This window comes from Culex pipiens, chromosome 2 (assembly GCF_016801865.2).
Source record: "Culex pipiens pallens isolate TS chromosome 2, TS_CPP_V2, whole genome shotgun sequence".
In the NCBI taxonomy this organism is placed as follows: domain Eukaryota; kingdom Metazoa; phylum Arthropoda; class Insecta; order Diptera; family Culicidae; genus Culex; species Culex pipiens.
The window spans coordinates 20,088,128-20,115,579 of NC_068938.1; the positions used below are offsets into that span (position 1 = coordinate 20,088,128).

Below are 27,452 nucleotides of genomic sequence, written 5' to 3' on the forward strand. Positions count from 1 at the left end.
AATAAATTATTTTATTAAACTTTTATCGATCAAACAGTTAAGAGTAGTTTTGGTGTAGTTTTTGCTTTTTGGGTGTTTTTGAAACCGCCTTGAGTCAGGGGTATTAAAAAACATCCAAAGAGCAAAAACTGAAAATTTGGTTTATTGGACCTTTAAAAAAACTCCAGACTTCGACATTAGCCCATTTAAAATGTTTTGCTTGAAATACAATACACTCAAACCACGATGGTTTGACACCAACTGTTGTCAAACGAACTGGGTCACTTTTTAGTTTGACACCTCTTTTACACGGAGTTCACACACACTTTCAAACGTTTGTTTTTATAGTGTGCGTAAGCGCCGTGTAAAAAGTGACAGTTCCCCGCATAGTCATGAACTATATAACTACTTTATGACAAATAGTTACTCAACTATTTATCAAATGGTCTCTACTATTCATTAAATTGTAACCCAACTATATATGTACGATATATCAAACCATCAATTCCATTCCCAAAATAGTTTTGGTCGATTTTACTATATGAGAAATTAGTTGTTAGGCAGAAAACTATATGAGGTTTTCATACATATGTAAATATTTTTATAAACTTGGATTTTACGTCAAATAGTCATTGCCCAAAAAATTGACTATTCCCTATATAGTTTCTGAAAAACTACTTTACCGACACTACTTTGCCGACACTTTAAAAAAGACCGCAAAAATGAACCCTACAATTGTTGTGATAACTACTTCGGATATAATCAAATTTGATTTTTAAGTTCTATCGATAGTTGGTGAATGTTTACCGCCATTATATGTGATGTTATTTACGTTGCTGCCGAACTGCTGCCGCCTTATCCGATTGATCTATATCTGTTGGTGGTTTTTCAGTGGTTTTGGTGACATGTTGTGTTAGAAGGGAGCAAGCTCGGGGGCAAGTATTTTTCGATAAGTCCAAGTAGTCCAAACAATTGACTCATTTTATAGTGAACAGTAATAGTCTACCATGTAGTACACATATTTTTGGTGTATGGTAAGAACAGCATGCCTACTTTTTCTGGAATAGTGAAAGTCAATTTCATGAGCCCTCGTAACATTTTTCTTCTTTTGGGGAGTTTTCTGATAATCTGAGGAGAAGTGGGGGTGTTGAAGGTTCTCTATCATCCAGAGGAATCGACTGTGATCAATTTACTTGATAAAAGTTGAAATTTTTGTACCAATCGTTTAACATATAGTTGGATTATATAACAAACTGTAATTGTACTCCATACTGTTGAAATATTGTTTGAACTATTTGGACTTATAGAAATTTTTAATTCAAAATAGTATGGTGTATAGTAATTTTACTTCATGTAAGTTGACAAATTATTTGGATTATACAAACTTATCGAAAAAAATGTGGCCGCCATCAATTGTGTTCTACTATAGCATTTATAGTAGGTTTTTAGTTCTTACAGGTTCTGACTATAAAAATCTAAAATCTGTGGAATTTTGCTATATTGTTCTCAATAAAGTTGATAAATTGTTTGAACTATTTGGACTTGTACATTTTTTCGTTGAGTCACGTTGTCTAAACAATCCGAACTGTTTAGTGTAAGGTTATTGTACCCCAAATAGTTCAAAAATAGTTAGAATCATTAGATTTACTTCAATAAAAACGTCATCATTTGACGATCAGTTTCGTTATGGTTTTGTATAGTGCCGTAACTATATGATAATGGTTAAGTATGTGGTAACTACATCTCTTTTAGTAGTAATATAGTTTGGACTATTCCCCCGATGGTTTTTGATTATGCGGGTCGTCACTTTTTAGTTTGACTTTGACCAACCAACGGGGTACAAACTAAAAAAGTGTCAAACAAAAAAGTGACCAACACCGGGGGTTGAGTGTAGTTAAAACGTGAGTTAAAAACAGAAAAAAACAAATATTTGATTTAGAAGATCACCTAAGCGAATAATGCAATGTTTGATCGATAAAAGCGAGGATAAAAGTTTAATAAAATTATTTATAAAAAACGACATTTGCCCATTTAAAAAGTTTTGCTAGAAATTTTTCAAATGCTTAATTTCTTTACTTTTCAGTTTTAGAAATTGTATACAATTATAGATAATTTTTTAACAGAAAATTAAATTCTAAATCTTTTTGAAATAATATTTTTTATCGAACTGTTTTATTCCACCATTACCATTTAGCATCCCCTCGGTTCGAGCCCTTACCTTTTCTTTCTTCGCACCCCAAAAACGTCACGCCACTGCCCTCCCCCAAACGTCAAAGCTTTTCGCATTCGTTCTGCAGGCTGGCTGTCATCTGGTGTCGTCGTCGGGCAACAAAATCTTCGTGACGTGGAAAATTTTTCGGCAAACATTAAACCCCGCAAATCGCGAGTGTTTCGGTGTAATTTGTGCAATTTCCGGTGCGATCCGTGTACGAGTCGGTCCAGCCCACATCCGGAACGTACGGTGGACGGTGAAAAGGTCCGAAAATGAGTTCCTTCAAGAGAGACAAGAAGGAGGAGGAAGAAGGTAAGAAAAAAAAAGTTGGTGTGAAGAATAACAATTTGGGCAGCAACCTTCCCCTCGGAGGGTTGTTGGGTTGGGTGGTTGTAGATTCTGGGAATCGGTTCTGATGATGATTGTTTTTATTTTCGGTGGCGACCCTCGAAGGCGGAAGCAATCCCTTTCTGAACCTGGAGAAGACTTCCGTGCTGCAGGAGACGCGGATGTTCAACGAGACTCCGGTCAATGCTCGGAAATGTACCCACATTTTGACCAAGATTCTGTATCTTATCAACCAGGTGAGTGGGCGGAAGGGCTGGTAATCTGTAGTGTGGAGTCTGCGGTATGAATTAGTCACATTAATTGATGGAGTAAGATTAAATCTAGTTGTAAATTCTAGATAACATTTCCATTAGAATTGCTGTGCACGACACTACAGAAAATGATGACATCTTTGTGCATGGTGGCAACCTTGGAAAGCTGCAAAAGCAATCAAAATTAACGAATCTGAGTGTAGAAAATTATCTTGTGCAAGACCTTTTTTAAAAAATTTAAATTTTTTGATTCGAACGGTCGTGTAAATGGCTTGACAAAACAATAATTAATCAAATTCAATGTTTCAAAGCAAGAAAAAAAGCAAATCACGGAAAATTAAAGTTTACGTCGATACTCGGTTGTCTTTTTTTTTTTTTTTTCAATGTTGCAATCTATAATTTCTTAACTATCAATAATTATTGTTATTTGCTGTTTTATTAGAAACGGCAATTTAGAATTTTCTTTAAATTGGAATGAATATAATTATATTTGAATAGGATCCTAATGTAATTTTTTAACATGCAACGATAAAAGGCATGCCAGAGGACCATTTATGATCACTTTTTTGATTTTCAATCAAAATAATCAATTCGTCAAGTCGTCATTTTGCGATGGATCAACTAAAGTCGTCTTGGAACGAGCTGTCAAACAAGATACTTTCTGTGAAAAAATACTGCGATCCATAATTTTAAAATATGTTTTAAACTTATGATTTTATGTACAATGTTTAGTTTGCTAAAAAAAATATGAAAAATTCACTGATTCACCTAAGACATTCTTAAATTCTAAAATTCTGAATTCCAAAATTCCAAAATTCTAAAATTCTAAAATTCTGAATTGCAAAATTCTAAAATTCTAAAATTCTGAAATTCTAAAATTCTAAAATTCTAAAATTCTAAAATTCTGAAATTCTAAAATTCTAAAATTCTAAAATTCTAAAATTCTAAAATTCTAAAATTCTAAAATTCTAAAATTCTAAAATTCTAAAATTCTAAAATTCTAAAATTCTAAAATTCTAAAATTCTAAAATTCTAAAATTCTAAAATTCTAAAATTCTAAAATTCTAAAATTCTTAAATTCTAAAATTCTAAAATTCTAAAATTCTAAAATTCTAAAATTCTAAAATTCTAAAATTCTAAAATTCTAAAATTCTAAAATTCTAAAATTCTAAAAATCAAAAATTCTTAAAAATCAAAAATTCTAAAATTCGAAAATTCGAAAATTCTAAAATTCTAAAATTCTAAAATTCTAAAATTCTAAAATTCTAAAATTCTAAAATTCTAAAATTCTAAAATTCTAAAATTCTAAAATTCTAAAATTCTAAAATTCTAAAATTCTAAAATTCCAAAATTCTAAAATTCTAAAATTCTAAAATTCTAAAATTCTAAAATTCTAAAATTCTAAAATTCTAAAATTCTAAAATTCTAAAATTCTAAAATTCTAAAATTCTAAAATTCTAAAATTCTAAAATTCTAAAATTCTAAAATTCTAAAATTCTAAAATTCTAAAATTCTAAAATTCTAAAATTCTAAAATTCTAAAATTCTAAAATTCTAAAATTCTAAAATTCTAAAATTCTAAAATTCTAAAATTCTAAAATTCTAAAATTCTAAAATTCTAAAATTCTAAAATTCTAAAATTCTAAAATTCTAAAATTCTAAAATTCTAAAATTCTAAAATTCTAAAATTCTAAAATTCTAAAATTCTAAAATTCTAAAATTCTAAAATTCTAAAATTCTAAAATTCTAAAATTCTAAAATACTAAAATACTAAAATTCTAAAATTCTAAACTTCTAAAGTTCTAAAAAAAACTATTCCAAAAAATTAAGCTCTAAAATTCAAGGATTCTTAAATCTTCTGTTCTACAATGCTGCCATTTTTTACAGAACATTAGATAACATTGTAGCATTTTTAAGCCAAATTTTTAGCTTTTTTTTCAGGGATTTAAAAAAATGTCTTTCTATTCTATTGTTTTTATTTTAAATTTTTGGTACCTTTGAAATTTTAAAATTGTTGAATTTTGAATTATTGAATTGTTAAATTTCTGAATTTTTTGAATTTCGAATGTTTATTTTTTGAATTTTGAATGTGTATTTTAAAATTTGTGGTTGTAGAACTTTTTAAGCTTTTTTTTTGAAATTATTTTTGAACTTCTTGTTTTTTTTATTAGTCTTAAAGTTTACATTTCCAGATTTCTAAATTTCTGATTTTAAATTTAAAAATATATTTTTTTGAATTTATTTATTTATTTTGCATTTTTCGGTATTTTGCATTTTAAGATTATGCATTTTGAGACTAGGTCTTCTGAAGCAATTCTAGATTTGAAATATTCTTAGGCCTTAAAATTAAATAATAATATTGAGTTACCGTGGCGGCTTTTGCCTTGTAAGCGGAAGGTGATTGGTACGATTCCTGTCTGGTTCGGCAAACTCAGATCCCTTTATAGAGTTAATCTGCTTACTGGGAATCCTGACGGAATTTCCAATCCAGAGGAAGTCGGTTAGATTCTCGTACCGGGGTGATTAAGCATACAAAAAAAACTTTAAACCATTTTTCCCATCTTCCCACCCACAGGGCGAACAACTGGGCTCGCGCGAGGCCACCGAGTGCTTCTTCGCCATGACCAAGCTGTTCCAGTCCAAGGACGTCATCATGCGCCGCATGGTCTATCTGGGCATCAAGGAGCTGAGTCCGATCGCCGAGGACGTGATCATCGTGACTTCCTCGCTGACGAAGGACATGACCGGCAAGGAGGACCTTTATCGGGCGCCGGCCATTCGTGCGCTGTGTAGCATTACGGACAATACGATGCTGCAGGCTGTGGAGCGGTACATGAAGCAGTGCATTGTGGATCGGAACGCGCCGGTGTCGAGTGGGGCGTTGGTGAGTTCGCTGCATTTGGCCAATACGGCGGGGGATGTGGTGAAGAGGTGGGCGAATGAAGCTCAGGAAGCGTTGAACAGTGACAACATTATGGTGCAGTACCATGGGCTGGGTTTGCTGTATCATATTAGGAAGGCGGATCGGTTGGCGGTCACGAAGCTGGTGAACCGGCTGACGAAGCAGAACTTGAAGAGTCCGTACGCGGTTTGCTTTTTGATCCGGATTGCATGCAAGATTATTGAGGAGGAAGATGCGGCCGGGAATTCGAACGCCGAGTCGCCGTTGTTTGACTTTGTGGAGTCTTGCTTGAGGAACAAGAGCGAAATGGTGGTTTACGAGGCGGCGCACGCGTTTGTCAACTTGAAGCGGACCAATCCGAGAGAGTTGTCTACGGCGGTTAGCATTCTGCAGTTGTTCTGTGGATCGTCGAAGGCAACGCTACGTTTCGCGGCGGTTAGAACGATGAACAAGGTTGCGATGCTGCATCCGCCGGCGGTCAATGTGTGCAATCTGGACTTGGAGGGGTTGATTGCGGACTCGAACCGTTCGGTGGCTACGCTGGCCATTACGACGCTGCTGAAGACCGGTGCCGAGAGTTCGGTCGAGCGTTTGATGAAGCAGATTGCGACGTTTGTGGCGGAGATTTCCGACGAGTTCAAGGTTGTTGTTGTGCAGGCGATTCGTGCGCTTTGCTCAAAGTTCCCTCGCAAGCATGGAGTCATGATGAACTTCTTGAGCGGAATGCTGCGCGAGGAGGGAGGTCTGGAGTACAAGACCTCGATCGTTGACACGATCATCCTGATCATCGAGGAGAACATGGAAGCCAAGGAGTCGGGTTTGTCGCATTTGTGTGAGTTTATCGAGGATTGCGAGCACACTTCGCTCGCCGTCCGAATCTTGCATCTGCTTGGCAAGGAGGGTCCGTACTCGAAGGCTCCGTCCCGTTACATCCGGTTCATCTACAACCGGGTGATCCTGGAAAACGCCACCGTGCGTGCGGCTGCCGTGGCCGCCATCGCCCAGTTCGGAGCGTCTTGCGCCGACCTGCTGCCGAACGTGCTGGTGCTGCTGAACCGCTGCCAGATGGACACCGACGACGAGGTGCGCGATCGAGCCACCTACTACTACACCATTCTGAGCTCGGGCAATCCGGAGCTGAACAAGCAGTACATTACGGAGAACGGAATCGTTTCGCTGCCGCTGTTGGAGAAATCCCTTAAGGAGTATCTGAACGGACCGCTAACGGAGCGGTTCGACCTGTCGGTGGTGCCCAAGTCGCAGACCGTACAGCCGGAGGTCACCGACGAGGTCATGATCATGAACAATGGTAAAGAATCTTGATTTCTGTTGAAATTTGAGTAGGTTACTAATTAGAATTAAAAATTTTAGCCGTTCCGAAGGTGGCGCGCATCACGCGCGAGGAGGCCAACACCGAGAAGCTGCTGCAGATCCCCGGCATTCACCGGCTCGGCGCGCTGCACAAATCTTCCAGCCCGGTGCAGCTCACGGAGAGCGAGACGGAGTACACCGTGTCCTGCATCAAGCACTGCTTCGGCAATCACATCGTTTTCCAGGTAATTTTAGATCAACTGTGTTTAAAGAACCTCGTAATAAAACTCTTCTTTCTCGATGTTTTAGTTCGACTGCGTCAACACCCTGTCCGACCAGCTGCTGGAGAACGTGCGCGTCGATCTGGTTATACCGGACGGGTTCATCACGCGAGCGGTCATTCCGTGCGCCAAGTTGCCGTACGGCGAAAAGGAGTCCACCTACTGCATCGTTGAGTTCCCGCCAGATCTGCCGAACTCGATTGGTAACTTTAATTCAGCTTTAAATTCAGGCTAGATACTAATACTGATTTTTTACAGCGGCCTTTGGCGCCACGCTGCGGTTCCTGGTGAAGGACTGCGACCCGTCGACGGGCCTGCCCGACTCGGACGAGGGCTACGACGACGAGTACATGTTAGAGGACATTGAAATTACCGTCGCGGACCAGATCCAAAAGTCCAAGAAGCAGAACTTTAACGCCGCGTGGGACAGTGCCGATACTGAGGGTGAGTTCCTGAATTCTGATTAAAAAAATATTTCAAGTGACAAACGTGTTTAAATTTCTACAGAATGGGTCGAAGCGGAGGACACCTTCGAGCTGTCGACGGTCAACAGCCTGCAGGAGGCGGTAAACACCATCCTGAAATTCCTCGGTCTTGCCCCCGCCAACCTGTCCGAGAAGGTGCCGGACGGAGCGGCGACGCACACGCTGCTGTGTTCAGGTTAGTGCTTTTTTCAGTGCATGCATTCACAAACATGTTTAAGAATTTAAAAAAATTTGAAATTGAATCAAAAATTGAAAAAAATAAAACAGAAAAACAAAAAATCCTTAATTCAGAAATTCAAAGACTAGAAACTATTGAAATTTATTAATGAATGAATATGAATTGGAATCTAAAAATTCAAAAATCTAAACTATTAAAATTTGACCTTGAAATTTTTAAGAAATTAATTAAAGATAATTTAATTTTGTGTTAGATCATTTTAAAATTCGAATATCCAATATCATACATTACAAAAAATTGGAAATTCTAAAAAATAAATATAGTTTGTACTCGATTATCTAAACTCCTCGCTAAAATTCTCGGATTAGTTTTCAAAAAGCCGTAAGAGCCAATGGTAAATATGGCCTTTTTGCCTCGGTATTCGACGTACTTACGTAAAACCAATTTCGAAAATGCTTAAGATTGTTTATCTACACGTCTTTCAAGTGCCCCAAACTTAAAATAAATAAAATTGTGTTGCAATTTGGAGAAATACGAATATTAGTCACGGTGGCTTTTATGGCTTTTTGAAAACTCACCCGAGAATGTCACTCCGGTTCACAAAAATATTACAGATTGTCTAGGGAAACAGATTGGCCAATGTTTCTGGACACCAAACGTGCTGGACACCAAACGCCCTTTACGCCCAGCAAAACTGGCAGTGTTGCAAGCGCAAAACATACGTTGCCAGTGCCTGTTTATTTTGCATTGCACTATGGGCCATCTCCATACAAACAGGCGGCCAAATTATTTTTTTGCTTTTTAAATGTTTTTTCATACAAATTTGGGTAATTGTATGGTATTGAAATGATATACGTCGATTTTTATGACTTTTCATGTTTTTCAATAGTTGATTGTAAAAATAATAAATAATAAATAGTCTTTTCATACATTTGCAAGTGCAACAGAATTGCATATATATTGTATTGCAAGTTTATATTTTTAAATTATGGATAAGCTAATACATCCCCACTTTAAGGACACAACTCCTCCCTCCTCTTTCTTTCACCCCCCCCCCCCTCTCCTCCTTCCCTCCAACAAAATTTTGTTAAGCGTAATAAATTCATTTTAAGTCAAATATTTATTATTTACTGCTGTGTGTTTCTTTTTGTGAGTCCATGCCATATAACTTGAGACCCCCTCCCCACCCTTACGGGCAAAAATTGCGAAAATTTTAATTGTTAAATCAAATAACAGAAAAAATAATTTTATTCAAAATATTAATTATGAAGTAAAACGATAAAATACAAACCATATTCTTAAAATTCATTTGATTATAGAGTTTGTGACAGCTTCAGGATATGTTAAAGGTACTTTTTGCAATTCCGTCGTGAAACTACTTACTTTTCCTGTCATTCTTGAACGACGAAATAGCCTACTTTTCTGTACCAAAAATAACAGAATCGAATAGCAACACTTTTAAAAATAAATGCTGAAAAGTTCTACTTTTCAGCACTGAAATGGGTGCTGAAAAGTTGAACTTTTCAGCACTTGTTTCGAAAAGTAACACTTTTCAACATTTTTTTTGATTTAAACGATTTATTGACAAAATACATGAAAATTCGACTTAAAATTTCACTCAATGGGTGTTTTTCGAATTTGCAAAAAATGTTGTATGGAACTCGTTGCAAAACTTGATTTTTTCAGCACTCGTCGTATTTATCCAACTCGGTGAACCTCGTTGGATAAATGTACGACTCGTGCTGAAAAAATCCTCTTTTTGCAACTTGTTGCATAAACTACTATTTTATGATGTTTTGTACTAACCAACATAGAACTTAAATGTGGATCAGTTTCATGGATTGATCGCAGAAATTCGTCATGCTAAGTCAACATTTTGATGAATACTTTTTCCGGTATCAAACTGAGATTCTCCAGTTTCGCTTGAGAAACTTCGGTACGAATATCTTATTTTGACTAAGGTACTCAATTTTAAATGTAGGCAACAGAAAATTCCAATAAAGTCATTTCGAACTTCTTGAAACCAGGTATTGATTTTTGAAGCGACGATGCCCACGAAGTAGGTAGCAAAGCAAGTGAAATAAACGGGCGCATAAGTAGATTGCAGCAAATTTTGATAAAACGTAAATGTTCAAAATGGCATATCTCCGAAAACGCAAAAAATCGCAGGCTGGAAATTTCAGCAATGTTAGATTATAATCCAATCTTTCAAGTGATCTTAGTTTCATGTTTAGCATCGGTTAGCAAAAAAAGTACTTGATTAACAAACACAAAAAAATATGATTTGTCAAAAAAATGCTCCAGTTATTCGATGAAAACTTCAGTTTTTGGTTTGGAAACAACATTTTATCTATTAATAGTTTCAAAGCTTATCTCATTACCTTTCCAACGATGTACCCAAGTAACATTTTTTCCAGGAGTTCTACAAGAGCTCTTCAAGATAGCTACAGCATAGCAGTTTGGACCGCGGTAGGATAAAATTCTCTTCAAAACTTCTTCAGGAGTTTGGAAGAGTACTTGAAGAGAGTTTTATCCTACCGCGGTCCAAACTGCTATGCTGTAGCTATCTTGAAGAGCTCTTGTAGAACTCCTGGAAAAAATGTTACTTGGGTATATTTGTCCTAATAAAACATTTAAAATGGCTGAGCTATGTTAAAATTAAACAATTAGCCTTTTTTACGAAAAACGCTAGTTTTTTACTCAATTTTTTAACTTTCAGCTTGCGTATCTCCGTAATGAACAAACTTAGAGCTTTGAAAATTTGGATTTTTCTTAGTTAGAATGTTTACTTTCGAGAAAAAAATACCAAAAAATATTTGGAGAAGGTCACTTTTTTTGAAACTTGGCCACCCAATGTACCATAGTGCATTGGCCAGTCTGTTTCCCTAGACAGTCTGTAAAAAATATGACTCCAAAAATGCTTTAAAAATATCAGATTTTCTGGATTCCGTAATTTTGGAATTGTGAAATTTTCAATTTTCGATTTTTACAATTCTACAATACTACAAATTTACAATTTTATTATTCAACAATTATTTTAGAGTGCTAGAGTTTTAAAATATTAGATTGCTAGGATGTTAGAATGTTGGAATAGTACAATTTTATTATTATTATTTTTTTAGAATGTCACAGTTTTAAAATTTAAGAATTTTAGAAATTTTGCAATTGATAATTTTGGTATTTTAGAAACTTAGTTAAAATACTAAATTAAAAAATTAGAACTTAAGAAATTTAGCAATTTAGTATTTTAGAAATTTAAATTTAAGAATTAGAATTTTATAATAAACAAAAAAATAGCAATTTAGGAATTAACAATTTTATAAATTTTAGAATTTTCATTTTTAGAATTAGAATTTTAGAATCTCAGAATTTTAGGATTTTGAAATTTTAGAATTTGAGAATCTAAGTATTTTAGAATTGAAGAATTTTAAAATTTCAGAATTAAAGAATTTTAGAATTGAAGAATTTTAAAATTTTACAATTTTGAAAATTTTAAAATTTTAGAATTTTTGGAACTTAGAATTTTAGAATTTCAGAATTTTTGGAACTTAAATTTTAGAATTTCAGAAGCTTAGAATTTTAGAATTTTAAAATTTTAAAATTTTAAAATGTTAGAATTTTAGAATTTTAGAATTTTAGAATTTTAGAATTTTAGAATTTTAGAATTTTAGAATTTTAGAATTTTAGAATTTTAGAATTTTAGAATTTTAGAATTTTAGAATTTTAGAATTTTAGAATTTTAGAATTTTAGAATTTTAGAATTTTAGAATTTTAGAATTTTAGAATTTTAGAATTTTAGAATTTTTGAATTTTTGAATTTTTGAATTTTTGAATTTTTGAATTTTTGAATTTTTGAATTTTAGAATTTTAGAATTTTAGAATTTTAGAATTTTAGAATTTTAGAATTTTAGAATTTTAGAATTTTAGAATTTTAGAATTTTAGAATTTTAGAATTTTTGAATTTTTGAATTTTAGAATTTTTGAATTTTAGAGTTTTAGAGTTTTAGAATTTTAGAATTTTAGAATTTTAGAATTTTAGAATTTTAGAATTTTAGAATTTTAGAATTTTAGAATTTTAGAATTTTAGAATTTTAGAATTTTAGAATTTTAGAATTTTAGAATTTTAGAATTTTAGAATTTTAGAATTTTAGAATTTTAGAATTTTAGAATTTTAGAATTTTAGAATTTTAGAATTTTAGAATTTTAGAATTTTAGAGTTTTAGAATTTTAGAATTTCAGAATTTTAGAATATCTGATTTTTGAAATATTTAGAATTTTTGATTTTTTGTGATGGTGAAATTTTTCTAAAGGTCGATTTAAATTTTTGAGACAAAAGACATTAGCTAAAATTTCAATTAATCAATTGGCTGAAATATTTCAAATTGAAATTTCAATACATAATTTATTTATCTAACATGCCTTTTTTCAAAATTACTTCCAGGCACATTCCGCGGCGACGTCGAGGTGCTGGTTCGCTCCAAGCTGGCCGTCTCGGACGGCGTCACGATGCACCTGACGGTGCGATCAACGGACTCGGAGGTGGCGGAACTCATCACGTCCGCGGTGGGTTAATCAGGTTTAAGCCCCTTTACACACACACACATACACACATGCTCTTACTTATCTCGTTTTCGTGCAAGGCAAGATGAAAGGAAAAGAAAACAAATGTTCTTTTTTATGTTATAAACATTGGAAATAGTAGTATCTTTATATAATTAGTAGTAGAAGGAACATAAACACACACAGCAAGTGAGTAGGGAGTAAAACAACCAGCAGACTCTAGTGTTAAGTTTTTCGCCGGCATTCGTTAGTGACTATCCTAGAGGAAACAAACAAAACAAAGCAAAACAATAGATGAGTGGCACCTGTTTGGGCTGAAGAAGGAAAAAAGTGGAAAAGAATCACGAGTAAAATTATGTGGAACGAAGATGTGAATAACTGTATTAATACTTATACAAAACCCCAGAATCGAGAGGAAAAAATATAAATCTTTTCTTTTAATCAACCAACCCAAATCTGTAGTAAATGGAGAAAACTTTGGCCAAGCGCATTATAAAAACGGCATTGATTTATTGAGTCCCCCTTAAAAATATAGAGAAATACCGCAATACTGTCCCTGTTTCGCTACTTTCCGCCCCATTCTGGCTGTGTCGACGATGAATCGCGCGTTTGCATAAAATATTTACAATGTTTAACATTTATTATGTGGCCCGCGTCCCCAAACAAACGGAATTCGAAAGGAGAGCAGCAAACGCAACGACGCGAGGACATAAATTGCAAAATTTGCGCGAGCTCGCGCACTTGTGTCGTCGCCGCCGTTGCACCAGCAAAAGTAATAAACAACAATTATATTAAAATTCGGCCCCGCAGAAAACCGCAGCCAAATTGTTTAATGTAGTGAAATAAATTTCTTTTCCTCGCAACCCGGCAGCTCCTCCTCTTCTGGTCAGGGGCGATTATAGTTCCGAACCGAGTTGTGTGTGCGGTTCCAATACAATGTCCTCCGGGTGGGGAGTGCGCTATTATGTGCGGCGAAAGTTTCGCAGTTTGCAGATTAAACAAGCAAACGCACACGCATTTGTGGAGAGAACCGTTAATGTCGTTTCGCTAGTCGTCCGCGGTTGTCCTCTTGCTAGTTTTGCCAAACGACACGATGGGGAAAATTAAACTGTACAGAGAATTAACATAAATTAAGGATGCGAGAAGAGAGGGAGGGGACGCAACAAACGGAACTGTGCGCCAAGATGCATAGAGAGCAAATGTTTTCGTGCTGCGACCATTTGGCGCGCGCGCTAAATTGGAACGTTCAACAGTGATTTAGCGTGTTCGTGCTGCGAAGGATTGTGAATTGTTTTCAGAAAAAACTCACATAGGTTGGTAAGTATTTTGAATTCTAATTCGTGTTCATTATCATTGGGCGTAATATTGAGTGTTTGGCCCTTTTGAAATGTTAGTCTTGATTTAAAAAAAGGGAAAATATTGTTTTCGAAAAGATCGGAAAATTTCACGAATGTTTCATATTTTAACGTTGTAAATGAGCAACTCTCTACGAAATCGGCCGATTTCGATCATTTTTATTTTTTGTATTTTTTGATTTGACTCAAACTTTGTGGGGACCTTCCCTATGACCAAATAAGCTATTTTGCGTCATTGGTTCACCCATACAAGTCTCCATACAATTTTGGCTGCTGTCCATACAAAAATGGTATGTAAATATGCAAACAGCTGTAACTTTTGAGTGAATTGTCTGATCAATTTGGTGTCTTCGGCAAAGTTGTAGGTATTGTTGAGGACTATTGAGAAAAAAATAGGTACACGGAAAAAAAATTTGCAAATTTTTTAATCAACTTTTTTTCACAAATTTTCAATTTTCCAAAAAAAGTGTTTTTTGATTTTCTAGATTTTTTGATATGTTTAAGGGGACAAAAATCCGCAACTTTTGAGCCATAGAGAAACATGGTCAAAAAATCTGCCGCCGAGTTATGAATTTTTGAAAAAATAGTGATTTTTGGAAAAAAAATCGAAATTTCATGCAAAAACAAATTTGACGTTATTTTTTAATGCAAAATTGAATTTGCAATCGAAAAGTACTTTACAGATTTTTTGATAAAGTGACCCGTTTTCTAGATATATCCACCGAAAGTTTGATTTTAGCGAAATATTTGCAGTTTTTCGATTTTTAAAAATAGTGACCATGAGTGACCATTTCTGAAAACATTATTTTTGAAAAGTTCAGAAAATTTGCTATAAAATTGTCTAAGAGACATTGAAGATTGGACCTCAGGTTGCTGAGATCCAGCCGCTTTAAGAAAAAGAAACACGAAAATTGAAGTTTTCTAAGTCTCACCCAAACAACTCACCATTTTCTAATGTCGATATCTCAGCAACTAATGGTCCGATTTTCAATGTTAAAACATGAAACATTCGTGAAATTTTCCGATCTTTTCGAAAAAAATATTTTGAAAAAAATTAAATCAAGACTAGCATTTTAAATGGACGTAATATTCAATGTTTGGCCCTTTTAAAATGTTTAAAAAAAATTTTCCGTGTGCCTATTTTTTTCTCAATAGTCCTCAACAATACCTACAACTTTGCCCAAGACACCAAATTGATCAGACAATTCACTCAAAAGTTACAGCTGTTTGAATATTTACATATCATTTTTGTATGGACAGCAGCCAAAATTGTATGGAGACTTGTATGGGTGAACCAATGACGCAAAATAGCTTATTTGGTCATAGGGAAGGCCTCCACAAAGTTTGAGCCAAATAAAAAAATACAAATAAAATCCATTTCCGGTTTTGGTAGAGAATTGCTCAAATCGGACCATTAGTTGCTGAGATATCGACGATAGAAAATGGTGGGTTGTTTGGGTGAAACTTAGAAACATAAATTTTCCTGTTTTTAAACCTTTGCATGACAATATCTCAGCAACTAAGGGTCGTATCAACAAAGTTCAAAAAAGCAAAATATAGAACATCAAAAATATTTTTTTCAAGTGTGGGCAAACATGTGCACTTATTTAAAAAAATGAAAAACTGCGACTTTTTTCAAAAAAGTTACCTGAAAATGGCTTTAACTTTTCAGTGTAGTCACCTACAACTTTTCCAAAGACACCAAATCGATCAAAAATTCCTTCAAAAGATACAGATTTTTGGATTTTCATACCTCATTTTTGTACGGACAACTGCCAAAGGAGAATGGGCAAATTTGTATGGGAGCTGGTCCAAGGATGTACACTAGCCTGTCCCATTTTGAGGTCATGTCGAGGAATTTCAGGTGCTCACTTCTTAAATGATAGATTATGATGTTAGGAACAATGTTTTCTCAGACAAGAAAAAATAATAAAATACTTTCTCGCACCCCCTAGTCGATTTACTGAAAAAAGTCACTTTTTTGAACAAATTTTCTAAAATCGCTTGGAATCAATACAAAAACTGTTTCGATCAGGTGTGTATTATCTTCAAACGATAGGTTTTTGTCCATAGATTAAGATGCACTATCAATATTGGACCACAATTTAAGTTTTTGGACTCTCCCAGGCGGATTTGTGTCGAAAAAATCGCATTTTTTCGAAACTTTTTTCAGAAATGTTTATTTAATTTAGGGTAGCCTATTTTTCCCAGTTAAACCAATACATGCAGCTTGTAGGAAATTTCATGGCGAACATTTTTCCCTCTAAGAAAATGCAATTTTGACACTCCAGAGCCGAGATATTTGAGTTTTAATTTTTGGAAAAAAGTGCCAATTTTCAAAATTTCTCAGAATTCAGAAGCCTACTAATTACACGATGTAGCAAGCATATGTCTCAAAGGTCTGGGTATGCTTTTTTATAGTAATTTTGGCCGCTGAATCCGAATCTGAAGTCAAATTTCGTGTAAACAGTGATGTTTTGGAGCTACACCCTTTTGGAATGTTATTTGCGTGTTTAAGAGGCAGTTTTTGTAAATATTGCTCGGTTTGTTCTAGAGGTCGTATCGAGCTGCTCCGATTTGGATGAAACTTTCAGCGTTTGTTTGTCTATACATGAGATGAACTCATGCCAAATATGAGCCCTCTACGACAAAGGGTAGTGGGGCAAAATGGGCATTGAAGTTTGAATTTTCCGAGGATTTCGAATATGACAAAAGTGAGACTAAAAAATGCCGCTATGGATGCCTACAGGACAATAACTAACGTTGTAAAATGTTTGTTATAGAAAAATCGAAAAACTATGAGAAAAACTGCGATCGGCCAAAAAGTTATTACCGTAGGCTTATAGTCCATGAAATTCCCTAACTTTTGAACTAAAAGAGTATGGGTATTGGAGGCTTTTGCAAAAAAATATTGAGGTTTTAAAGAAACAATTTTTAACAGTAATTTGCAAAAGCTATGAGAAAAAGTTAAACCAATCCTGGATGTCTATGGCTTATTTTGAAGTGCTTCAAAAGACCTTTCGAATGCATCTAAGAGAGTTGGAATTGATGAAGTTTTACTAAAATGCGAGAAATTTTAAAATGATTTATATTTTTTGGACCTCAAACTTCAATGCCCGTTTTACCCCACTTCCCTATGTCGTAGAGGGCTGATATTTGGCATGAGTTCATTGCATGTATAGACAAACAAACGCTGAAAGTTTCATCCAAATCGGAGCACCTCGATACAACCTCTGAAACAAACCGAGCAATATTTACAAAAACTGCCTCTTAAACACGCAAATAACATTCCAAAAGGGAGGGGTCACTGTTCACACGAAATTTGATTTCAGATTCGGATTCAGCGGCCAAAATTACTATAAAAAAGCATACCCTGACCTTTGAGCATATGCTTGCTACATCGTGTAATTAGTAGGCCTTGCTTCTAAATTCTGAGAAATTTTGAAAATTGGCACTTTTTTCCTCACTAAAACTCAAATATCTCGGCTCTGAAGTGACGAAATTGCATTTTCTCAGAGGGAAAAATGTTCGCCATGAAATTTCCTACAAGCTACATGTATTGGTTTTACTGGGAAAAATAGGCTACCCTAAATTAAATGAACATTTCTGAAAAAAGTTTCGAAAAAATGCGATTTTTTCGACACAAATCCGCCTGGGAGAGTCCAAAAACTTAAATTTTGGTCCAATATTGATAGTGCATCTTAATCTATGGACAAAAACCTATCGTTTGAAGATAATACACACCTGATCGAAACAGTTTTTGTATAGATTCCAAGCGATTTTAGAAAATTTGTTCAAAAAAGTGACTTTTTTCAGTAAATCGACTAGGGGGTGCGAGAAAGTATTTTATTATTTTTTCTTGTCTGAGAAAACATTGTTCCTAACATCATAATCTATCATTTAAGAAGTGAGCACCTGAAATTCCTCGACATGACCTCAAAATGGGACAGGCTAATGTACACGAACGGGACCAACTTTTTTCGAAAGATCTCGCCGAGACATGAAAAAAAGTCTTCTGGACCAACTCTCTAAACCCCGGGGTTCAAAAGTTACAAGTTGTTGAAGTTTGAGCATTTTGGGTTAAAATGTACAAAAAATCGTATTTTTGCTATTTCTAAAATCATTCATAAAAGAAGATAAGATTTAAGATAAGATTTCGATTTTCTTGACTTCTTTCGACGCGTATCAGCAAAAACTATGAGTTCTGATGTGTCTTAGCATGATTGAAACATGATTTATCTTGTTTTTATCTGTTTGAACCGTTTGTGCAAGAGGCATCCCATAGAAACAAGTCGAAACTTCAAGGTTTTGAAACCGGATCCGACCCAGACTGCTTCAGTGAGTATGGAAAGCTTCAGTGCAATGTTGTAACAACTTATTGGGATGGTCTGAGTCATCCGAGAACTCCTTGGAGTTAAGACCGGTGAGTCTACCGCTTTAACAAGCAAGATGTCGGCGGTTTTTGACCACGGATCATACCCGCATGGCTTCAGTGAGTATGGTAGACTACTATGCTGATGTGTTGGAGTGTCCTGAGTTCTCCTAGGACTCCCTGGAGTTAAGATCTGTGGGTCTACTACCATAACAAGCAAAATGTCGACCGGTTTTGACAACGGAACATACCCGCATAGCTTCAGTGAGTGTGGTAGACTACTTTGCTAATGTGTTAGGATGTCCTGGGTCATCCAAGGACTCCCTGGAGTTATGATCTGTGGAGCTATAGCCGTAACAAGCTAGAGGTCAACGGTTTTTGACCCCGGAACATACCCGCATAGCTTCAGTCAGTATGGTAGATTGCTTTTTTAATGTGTTCGGATGTCTCTGGTCATCCTAGGACTCCCTGGAGTTATGATCTGTAGGTCTACGGCTGTTACAAGGACTCCCTGGAATGGTCCAGAACATCCCAACATAACAGCAATACAGTCTGCCATACTCACTGAATCTTTGCGGTTATGATGCACGGTTAAAAATCATCGACCTTTTTCTTGTTACAGTGACCCAAATATCTAAACTCTAGGGAGTCCTAGGATGACCAAAGACATCCCAACACATTAACAAAGCAGTCTACCATACTGGCTAAAGCTATGCGGGTATGTTCCGGATGACCCAGGACATCCTAACACATTAGCAAAGTAGTCTACCACACTCACTGAAGCTATGCGGGTATGTTCCGTTGTCAAAACCGGTCGACATTTTGCTTGTTACGGTAGTAGACCCACAGATCTTAACTCCAGGGAGTTCTAAGAGAACCCAGGACACTCCAACACATCAGCATAGTAGTCTACCATACTCACTGAAGCCATGCGGGTATGATCCGTGGTCAAAAACCGCCGACATCTTGCTTGTTAAAGCGGTAGACTCACCGGTCTTAACTCCAAGGAGTTCTCGGATGACTCAGACCATCCCAATAAGTTGTTACAACATTGCACTGAAGCTTTCCATACTCACTGAAGCAGTCTGGGTCGGATCCGGTTTCAAAACCTTGAAGTTTCGACTTGTTTCTATGGGATGCCTCTTGCACAAACGGTTCAAACAGATAAAAACAAGATAAATCATGTTTCAATCATGCTAAGACACATCAGAACTCATAGTTTTTGCTGATACGCGTCGAAAGAAGTCAAGAAAATCGAAATCTTATCTTAAATCTTATCTTCTTTTATGAATGATTTTAGAAATAGCAAAAATACGATTTTTTGTACATTTTAACCCAAAATGCTCAAACTTCAACAACTTGTAACTTTTGAACCCCGGGGTTTAGAGAGTTGGTCCAGAATACTTTTTTTCATGTCTCGGCGAGATCTTTCGAAAAAAGTTGGTCCCGTTCGTGTACATCCTTGGACCAAATTTGCCCATTCTCCTTTGTAAGGAAAATTATATGGACAAACTAATTATGCAAAATGGCTTCTTTGGGCATACCGAAAGCACCAAAAAAGTTTCAGCCGGATTAGAAAATACAAAAATAAAAAAAGACCGATTTTTTAGAGAATTGCTCAGAGACAATCCGCTTACTAGAATCCGGCTAATCTCGCCAAATCGAATGGAATGGTTCTTAATTCAAATCAAAAAGAACTCAAACTTTAAAATTTCAGCTCCAAATAAGTGAATTCGATTAAAGCGATTAATTTCCCGGAAATTCCCGGGTAATCTTAAATTTGTTAGAAATTTTGATGATCTTGGCTCTGACTAATGTTTTGCAACAAAATTGTATAGGACAGCGACTTTATTAGTTAAAATAAGTGTGAAGATCAATTAAAAGCTTGACTGCATGTAAAAAATCATACAACTTTAAGTAAGTCTATATTTTTTCTAATTTTTTAGACTCCAAACGTATAATAAATCAAAAAAAAAATCTGAGGTATTTTTTGTTAAGAAGTACTTTTTCTACCAAATTGTTTGGAGTGAGTAAAATGAATGATGTTCCACAATCATACAATTTATTTTAAACTTGTCTTTGTGACCAGTTTGAGAGTGTGTTTTGACACATAAAGTTGAAACGAAAATAAACATACAGAATTTTTTTATGACAAATTACTTTCTAAAACAAGTCATACTAAATTCAGCTTTTGAACAAATAGAGTTTTTAAGTCTTTCCTAAAAATTCAACTTATCGTGTTTGTTTTACTTCAAACAACTCATTTTTTTTTTAATATTTGGATTATTTAAAAATATGTTTGCATTTTTTACAATACAAAGTAGTTTTCGGTTGATAGCTTTTTCATAGAACAAAAACATGATTTAAATTATAGGATAATTTAACAGTGTTTTACAATCAATCTTCATTTTTTCTATTTAACTCTCTAACCCTTGTAATTTCTTGAATACTAGATTTTAAACGAATTTAATTAATTCTTCTTTACAAACCTATTTAAAATATTTAATGATACCAATTCAATATTCATCTAATTTGACCATGGTAAACAAAAACGTTAAAGATCTCAATTTGGTTTTGCGGAAAAGGGTTTTTTTTTTCAAATGAAATAACATATTCTTGAAAAAGCTTACCAAAATTGTAATAATTTATTGTCATTAAGCTAGATTTATTTCCAGATGCTTCAGAAATTAATAATATAAAAAATATATCTTGATATCAAATTTTCTAATCATCTGATCAATTCTATGTGAACTGAACAATATATCTAGAGTTTTTTTTGAAAAGGTCTTATAAACAAAATTTACAATTTTTGCTTTTTGGGTGTTTTTAGAACCGCCTTGAGTAAGGGGTATTCAAAAACACCCAAAAAGCAAATAGTGAAAATTTTGTTTATAGGACCTTTTCAAAAAAAACTCGAGATATTAAACAAGCCTTACCCGGCAAACTTTGTCCTGCTTTTTTTTTCGTTTGTTGACGTTTCTGGCTTGTTTGCTTATTCAGCCTCCTTTGATCAAAATTTGATTTTACGTGACTTTTCCCATACAATCTGCAGATTTTCCGGAATCGGTTCCAGAGTGGCCAAAGTTGTAACTTTTTGGCGTAAGAACCTTCCTTGGGCTAATACGAACCCAACGCAACAAAAAGCACCTCGATCCGACGCTCCGTATTGAACTGATTCGCGTTCGAACAAAACCGTCGAAATTCGAATAGATATAGATTTAACAAAATTATGTTGAGTTCCTTCATTTCTTTCAGAGCATTTAAAAAAATTGGTTCCAAAATGTTATTAAAATGTATACTTCCGCTTGAATTTCGGGAAATACCGGGAAATTAACGGGGATTTTTTTCCGGGACGGGAAATTGAACGCTCTTATTTGGATGCAAAGGATTTGACAAAATGCAATTTTTTTCATAAATTTTGAAACAATGAAATAGTTTGCTTTCTTGTTTTGCAAACCAATAATTCGTTGATTTTTTAAGCCAATATTGACATTGATTATGACTGTTTTGGGGTGCTCAAGGTTATTGACCAGCATTTTTTGAGCTGTTAGCGATTTTATGAGATTAAAAAACACATCTTTGTGAATTTAAGTGTTTATTAAAAGTGGGATATATTCACCTTCTGAAAGTAAGCATTTAAGGCATTTAACAAATTTGAAATTTTAAGATCCTACATAAAAATGTTACGCAATACTTAAAAAAAAATCGATAGTTTCATGAATTCAATGATTTTTTGAAAATTTTGACTGTAGCAAGACTGTTACAATTTAGTTAACATTTTGGGATACATTTAAAATTAAAAAAAAAAGTTGAAATTTAGTCTTTTTTGCAAACCCCCCTTTATGGTTAAACTTGCTTGTATAATTTCTTCAAACAGACAAGAACAAAAGATAAAATGATTTTTAAAGAAAGTTTCCTGCATCCAAATTAGTACTTAAACTGTAAGATTTACTTCAAGCTTTAAAAAAATGAAATAATTGGCAACAACTTAGATTTTTTAAAAAAATTAAATAATTGGCAACAACTTAGATATTTAGCTATAAAGCTTAGCTTGATATATAAGTGAAATTACAATCGATTTTGGTGATTTATTTTACGAAACACTCTTTACAAAGAAGACAATCATTACTTATTTGCAAAATAAATATTTTAATTCAATGAAACCATATACAACAATAAAATAATGAGAGTAAAGTCTCAGAGTAACTTCTAGCAGCATTTTATTTTTGGTTTTATTTTGCGGTATATCGCAAGCCTGCTGTTTATAATATTTTGAACAAGAACCATCCATCAACAGCAATGCTAGAACAGATGCTATGCTGGAGTGAGTAGCGATAATAATAAACTTGAAACTTTGTTTCGCTTGTAGTACCAGCCATTCAATTACGGCTAACCAGGTTAAAAATCCATTAGGAATTAAACTTTCTCTTTGCCATTTGATATTTTAAAACCTTACAACCCAGGCCCTTGTGTTGTTCCATTCAACGAATGGAAATGAAGGGAAAGCCCTTTGCGGTTACAAAAAAGAAAAAAAAAATCCTTCCACTCGATACGTGAGTGTATCGAAATCCTTAAACGATTTTATTGTTACGACCGATATTATCACTGTTTTCACCACCATCAAAAAGCCATCGCTGAACCGCATCTCTCTCCATCTCGCAAAGTGAGTCTGAATCGTTTGCTATCAATACAAAACGTGGAGATTCTTATGTTTTTGTTAATGGTCCCTTTCAGAATCACTTAGCTGTATTTGTGTGAGGAAAATTTCACCCCTTTTCGCACCTTTGATAACACTTTCCACGAGTTTTCCTCAACCGAACCTATACCGTTCTCTTTCACTCTCATTGCTATTCATAAAAGTTGACTCCGCCTCCCAACCGAAGCAAACACCCATCCAATGAAAGAGCAGGCGCTCTCAAAAGTAAAAGAGAATATTTCGCTTCTCTCTCCTACAAAATTCCTAGCACGCTGTGATTCAAATCCTTTTTGGAATGCCACGTGCGCACGCGCGCATTTCTCGCGTAATAACGAAAATGAAAATTGCATTCACATTGTGATTGTGCCCGGTAAACCACTGAGCATAGAGCGTAAAGTGGAGTTTAATCGTGTGGAACATATTTTCGCACGCGACGCGGGGGTGAAGTTGTCCCCGCAGAGTAAATAGTAGATGAGAGGAGGAGGGTTGTGAGGGTGGGGTGAAAAATGGAATCATCTCAATTCATTCAATCTGCTTAAATTGGTCGATAAATTTGTGGCATGCTGTCAGCGAGCGAAATCGAGCGTGTTTTCTGCACAGAACAGGGTGGAACCGTTGAACTGCTAAATGCTCTATCTTTTTATAATTAAAAAATACATTAAATTTTGTAGATTGTTAAAACGTTCCACAAGCAACTATTTACTATCTTAAAAAAATTCCATAAAAAATCAAAACAACCCATGAGTAGCAAATTACACCTCTCTAACAGTCCCATATTGTCTAGTGGTTAGGATATCCGGCTCTCACCCGGAAGGCCCGGGTTCGATTCCCGGTATGGGAAACTTTTTTTGTGGGTCTGTGTTGTTCTTATATGATTGTTATATGTGAATACTTCGTTATCAGATTACATTAAAATATGAAAAAAACTATGCGTCATGGCCGTTTTGAAGTATCGACCCATAAATCCAACAGGTAGGCAAAAACATGATAATTCGAGCTCAAGCAATTTTTGATGGTTGTTTTGAATCACATTTTGTTGCTTAATAGGCGAAAGACATGTATTTTAATCAGGGCACCTAATGTTGGCATGTCAATACTTTGGCTTTCGATTACAACATTAATAATCAAATTTTGTTTAAATAGTGAAAATTTGCAAATTCGACGAAAATAGGACCGAGTCCTTGACCTATTCCACGGATAGAAATCTTGTAAGCATGTGTGGTAACTCTACGTTTTCACATTCGTAAACATTGAAATGTTTCCAAAATCGTCAACATTTTTCTCGATTTCGTATAATTTTTTTTTAAAATCGACAACATTGTTGTTTGAAATCGGAAATAGGTTTTTTTTTATAAATCAGGAAAATAGCAGTAAATGCTGACAAGCAGATTTTTGTAGCGATCAGATTGAATTGATTTTTTATTGAAAAAAGGACTGTCAAGTCTTTGAAAATACTTGGAAAACATTTAGCACATCAGAAACTAAATTTGATACCAAAAACTAGAGGTGGGCAAAAAAAGAGCGAGCCGCTCAAAGAGCCGGTTCACTAAAAAGAGCGAAAGATCCGTGGCTCACAAAAAAAGAACCGCGGTTCTTTTTTAATCTTCCGTCTTTTAAAAAATCCGGCTCGAAATGGCATGGGTTTTGTTATAAATATAATTTATTGAACTTAAAAAAAATAGTATTGAATTTGTTTTTGAGAATTGAAAATAAAATTTCAAATTTTTCAATGCTTATGAAAATTAATTCCAAAGGTAAATGATTTATTAAACAATATGAAAAAAACTGTTGTACATTAAAGTATTACCGGAATACAAATTTGAGCATTTCAAATTGCATAATTTGTAAAATGATACCAAAAATTTACTGAATAATTTAGAGATTTCGGGAAAAAATCCTTTTTTACAATTACAGACTTTATTGATTAAATCAGAATGTAGAAAAGAGTTCGCAGAATGTTTTCTCCAAATAAAATATCAGCATTAGTTCAATTCTTGCAGAAATAACCGCAATTTTAAAATTAAAAGCAATTGTTCCAACATCCTAGATTTAAGTTTGGATGCCATTCAATAACTTGAATGTATAGGTTCGAGTAGAAATCTTGACCTAGAGACCGCCAAGACCTATGGTTTTAAAGGGCATCTTCTCGTTTTCAGTTTTAATTTTTTTTATCAAATTATTTGTAAAAGTCCAATGTGAAATAACTTATAAAATCATACGATTTTAGAAAAACCTTTTCATCAAAATTTTGAAAAAGAGCGAAAGAGCCGTTCAAAAGAGCGGCTCTTTTTAATGAGCGAACGAAAATGAGCGGCTCCTAAAAAAGAGCGGTTTTGCCCACCTCTACCAAAAAAATTTTTTACGAACCATTCAGATATAATAATACTGACAATTACTAAAATTTAATATGAAAACTATTTAAGCACTTTACAGAATTCCTAAAAGCTGTGTAGATTCATCTTTCTAGAATTTCCGTAAATAAGATTTTAAGCTTAATTTCGAAAATTTATAAAATGTGAAACACAATTTAGTAAAGGTTTATACTCTTGAAATGATAAAAAAAAAACCTTTTATTTTTTCGCGAAAAGTGCCTTTCATCAAACGATATCTACTCAGGATTATTATGAAAGTAATATAAAACGGAAAAGTGCACTGCTACTTTAAATTTATGAAGAAACTGAAATCTCAAAATAAAAGAGTTTCATTTTAATTAATTTCAAAAAACTATCATAAACTTAAAGTACACCAGTTTGGAATTCCTAACAAAACCATTTAATTGTTCTACTGAACACTGTTTTCTAGATTATCTTTGAAATTAAAAGGTAAGGCCGAATCAAAACAAATTATCTTTGAAAGTGTTAAAATTCTGGTTGAAGCAAGCATTGAGAATAATGAGTTGTTTTCATTTCTTCTAAACCAATATGGAAAAAATAGCTACTTTTCAATAATGTTCATAATTTCAAATCATGTTACTGATATGTTTGCAACAGTTTTCAATTGGATATGTTCTTAAGTATTCTGTTTACTTAAAAAAAGCTGAACAAAGAAAAAAAAACTTTGATAAAACTTGCATTGGTCACATTGAACTTTAAACCAGAATCCTGCAAATAAATGTTTTCATTCAATAATTAATTTTAGTTTATCTTTGTGGGCAATTTTGGAACTCATTTAGGGCAATTTCTAAAGAAATGCGACAATCTGATTTACTAATCAATTCAAAATATAGTTTTTTTTAAATTAGCTTATCCTCACTTACTTAAAAGTTGTTTAAAATCACAAAAAAAATAGTTTTGATTAGTTTCGGCTAGGGTAGATACAATACAAAAAATAATAGATCATTTTCCAATTTGAAGCTTTTCGGTGCTCTAGAAATGGCTGTCCCTATTCAAACTTTAGTCTTGATTCGCCCTAGTTGACTTTACTCAAAAATGAAGAGGGTACAATTTATTTTATTTTCGCAGGAAAAATGTTTTTCGAAAAAGTTTAGTTTCGCTTAGCTCAAACTAGTTGCTTGAGTTGTATGATGGATATTTTCTGATTTAGATTCGGTACAGCCAAGTTTTGCATAAAATTGCTTTTCAATGGATCGCATAATAAAATAAAACCAAATCGCCAGCAAAAAGCTTCCTTACGACCTCCCAATAAAACCAAAGCTTAAACATAAAACAACCTGTTGTGTCGAGTAAACTGTTCGAATTCAAACGATATCCCAGAGCGAAGAGATGAAAAAAACAAACAAACTCACAAAACCCCTAATCCTCTTCTGGAAAAATCACTCGCCAATTTTCCGGGTCAAACTATCACCACCGATTAAAGTCCCTCCGATTCAGTCAGCAGTCTCGATCCCATCATCGGGTCGGGTGGGGGGCAAGCATCCATTATGAAAATCACTTTTCACACCTCCTCTCTCTCTCTGCTTTTGTCCTTGTCTTGCTGCGGGGGAATTTTCCCCTCAACAAGCGATTTTCCACCAGAGAGATAGAGGGAGAGCGAGCAAATGGTCACCCCATAAAACGAACATCTCTATCATCGTAACATCAGCATAAAGTGGCAAAACAGGGATGCCATCATCACACCAATACACACCCGAGGAATGTTGTGTCCTTTTTGCGGATTTTCCCCCGAATTTTCCACCTTCGCAGGCTCAGTCTCAGTTTGGTCGCGCGGGGATGAATATTGCATTTTGATTGGATCGGCGCTCTCTCAGTTCAGTTTACGAGCTCGTTTCGAAAGGATTTCCTCCCGTCGGGAGCTGGATTTTCCCGGAAAATTCACTGGAAAAAAATCACTCCGTTCTGGTACATTAAACCCCTTTTAAAACGTGTGTGCGAGTGAGACAGCAAACAGCGACGACGAGGACGACACTCAATTTGATTACTTTTTATTATGATAATCATTACACAAACATTCAATTGAGTGTCGTGGTCTCGCGTGCGGGTTTTCCACACGACGACACGGGAGAGAGAGGAAAATTGTCAACCCCCGGGACGCTAGAAACAGAAGCTGCATCTGGAATATGGTGT

The 27,452-nt window shown here is 34.6% G+C and overlaps 1 protein-coding gene and 1 non-coding gene across 2 annotated transcripts; both read left to right on the plus strand.

Annotated features, from left to right (window-relative positions):
* Positions 1-2,262: 2,262 nt before the first annotated feature.
* LOC120432433 (coatomer subunit gamma) lies at positions 2,263-13,005 on the plus strand. Its single transcript, XM_039597651.1, has 8 exons — positions 2,263-2,503; positions 2,645-2,775; positions 5,365-7,000; positions 7,063-7,247; positions 7,312-7,486; positions 7,542-7,727; positions 7,791-7,943; positions 12,388-13,005. The coding sequence occupies exons 1-8, from the start codon at positions 2,464-2,466 to the stop codon at positions 12,516-12,518; spliced, it is 2,637 nt and encodes an 878-aa protein (XP_039453585.1). The 5' UTR covers positions 2,263-2,463; the 3' UTR covers positions 12,519-13,005.
* Positions 13,006-23,698: 10,693 nt separating this feature from the next.
* On the plus strand, positions 23,699-23,770 carry Trnae-cuc (transfer RNA glutamic acid (anticodon CUC)). Its single transcript has one exon. It is a non-coding gene; the product is annotated as a tRNA-Glu (tRNA).
* Positions 23,771-27,452: the final 3,682 nt, after the last annotated feature.

Excerpts from the sequence above, each read along its gene's own strand:
- LOC120432433 (XM_039597651.1), top strand. The coding sequence starts at position 2,464 with ATGAGTTCCTTCAAGAGAGACAAGAAGGAGGAGGAAGAAG. Across the intron at positions 2,776-5,364 it reads TTCTGTATCTTATCAACCAG|GGCGAACAACTGGGCTCGCG; the intron begins GTGAGTGGGCGG and ends TCCCACCCACAG. Across the intron at positions 7,487-7,541 it reads AGATCTGCCGAACTCGATTG|CGGCCTTTGGCGCCACGCTG; the intron begins GTAACTTTAATT and ends GATTTTTTACAG.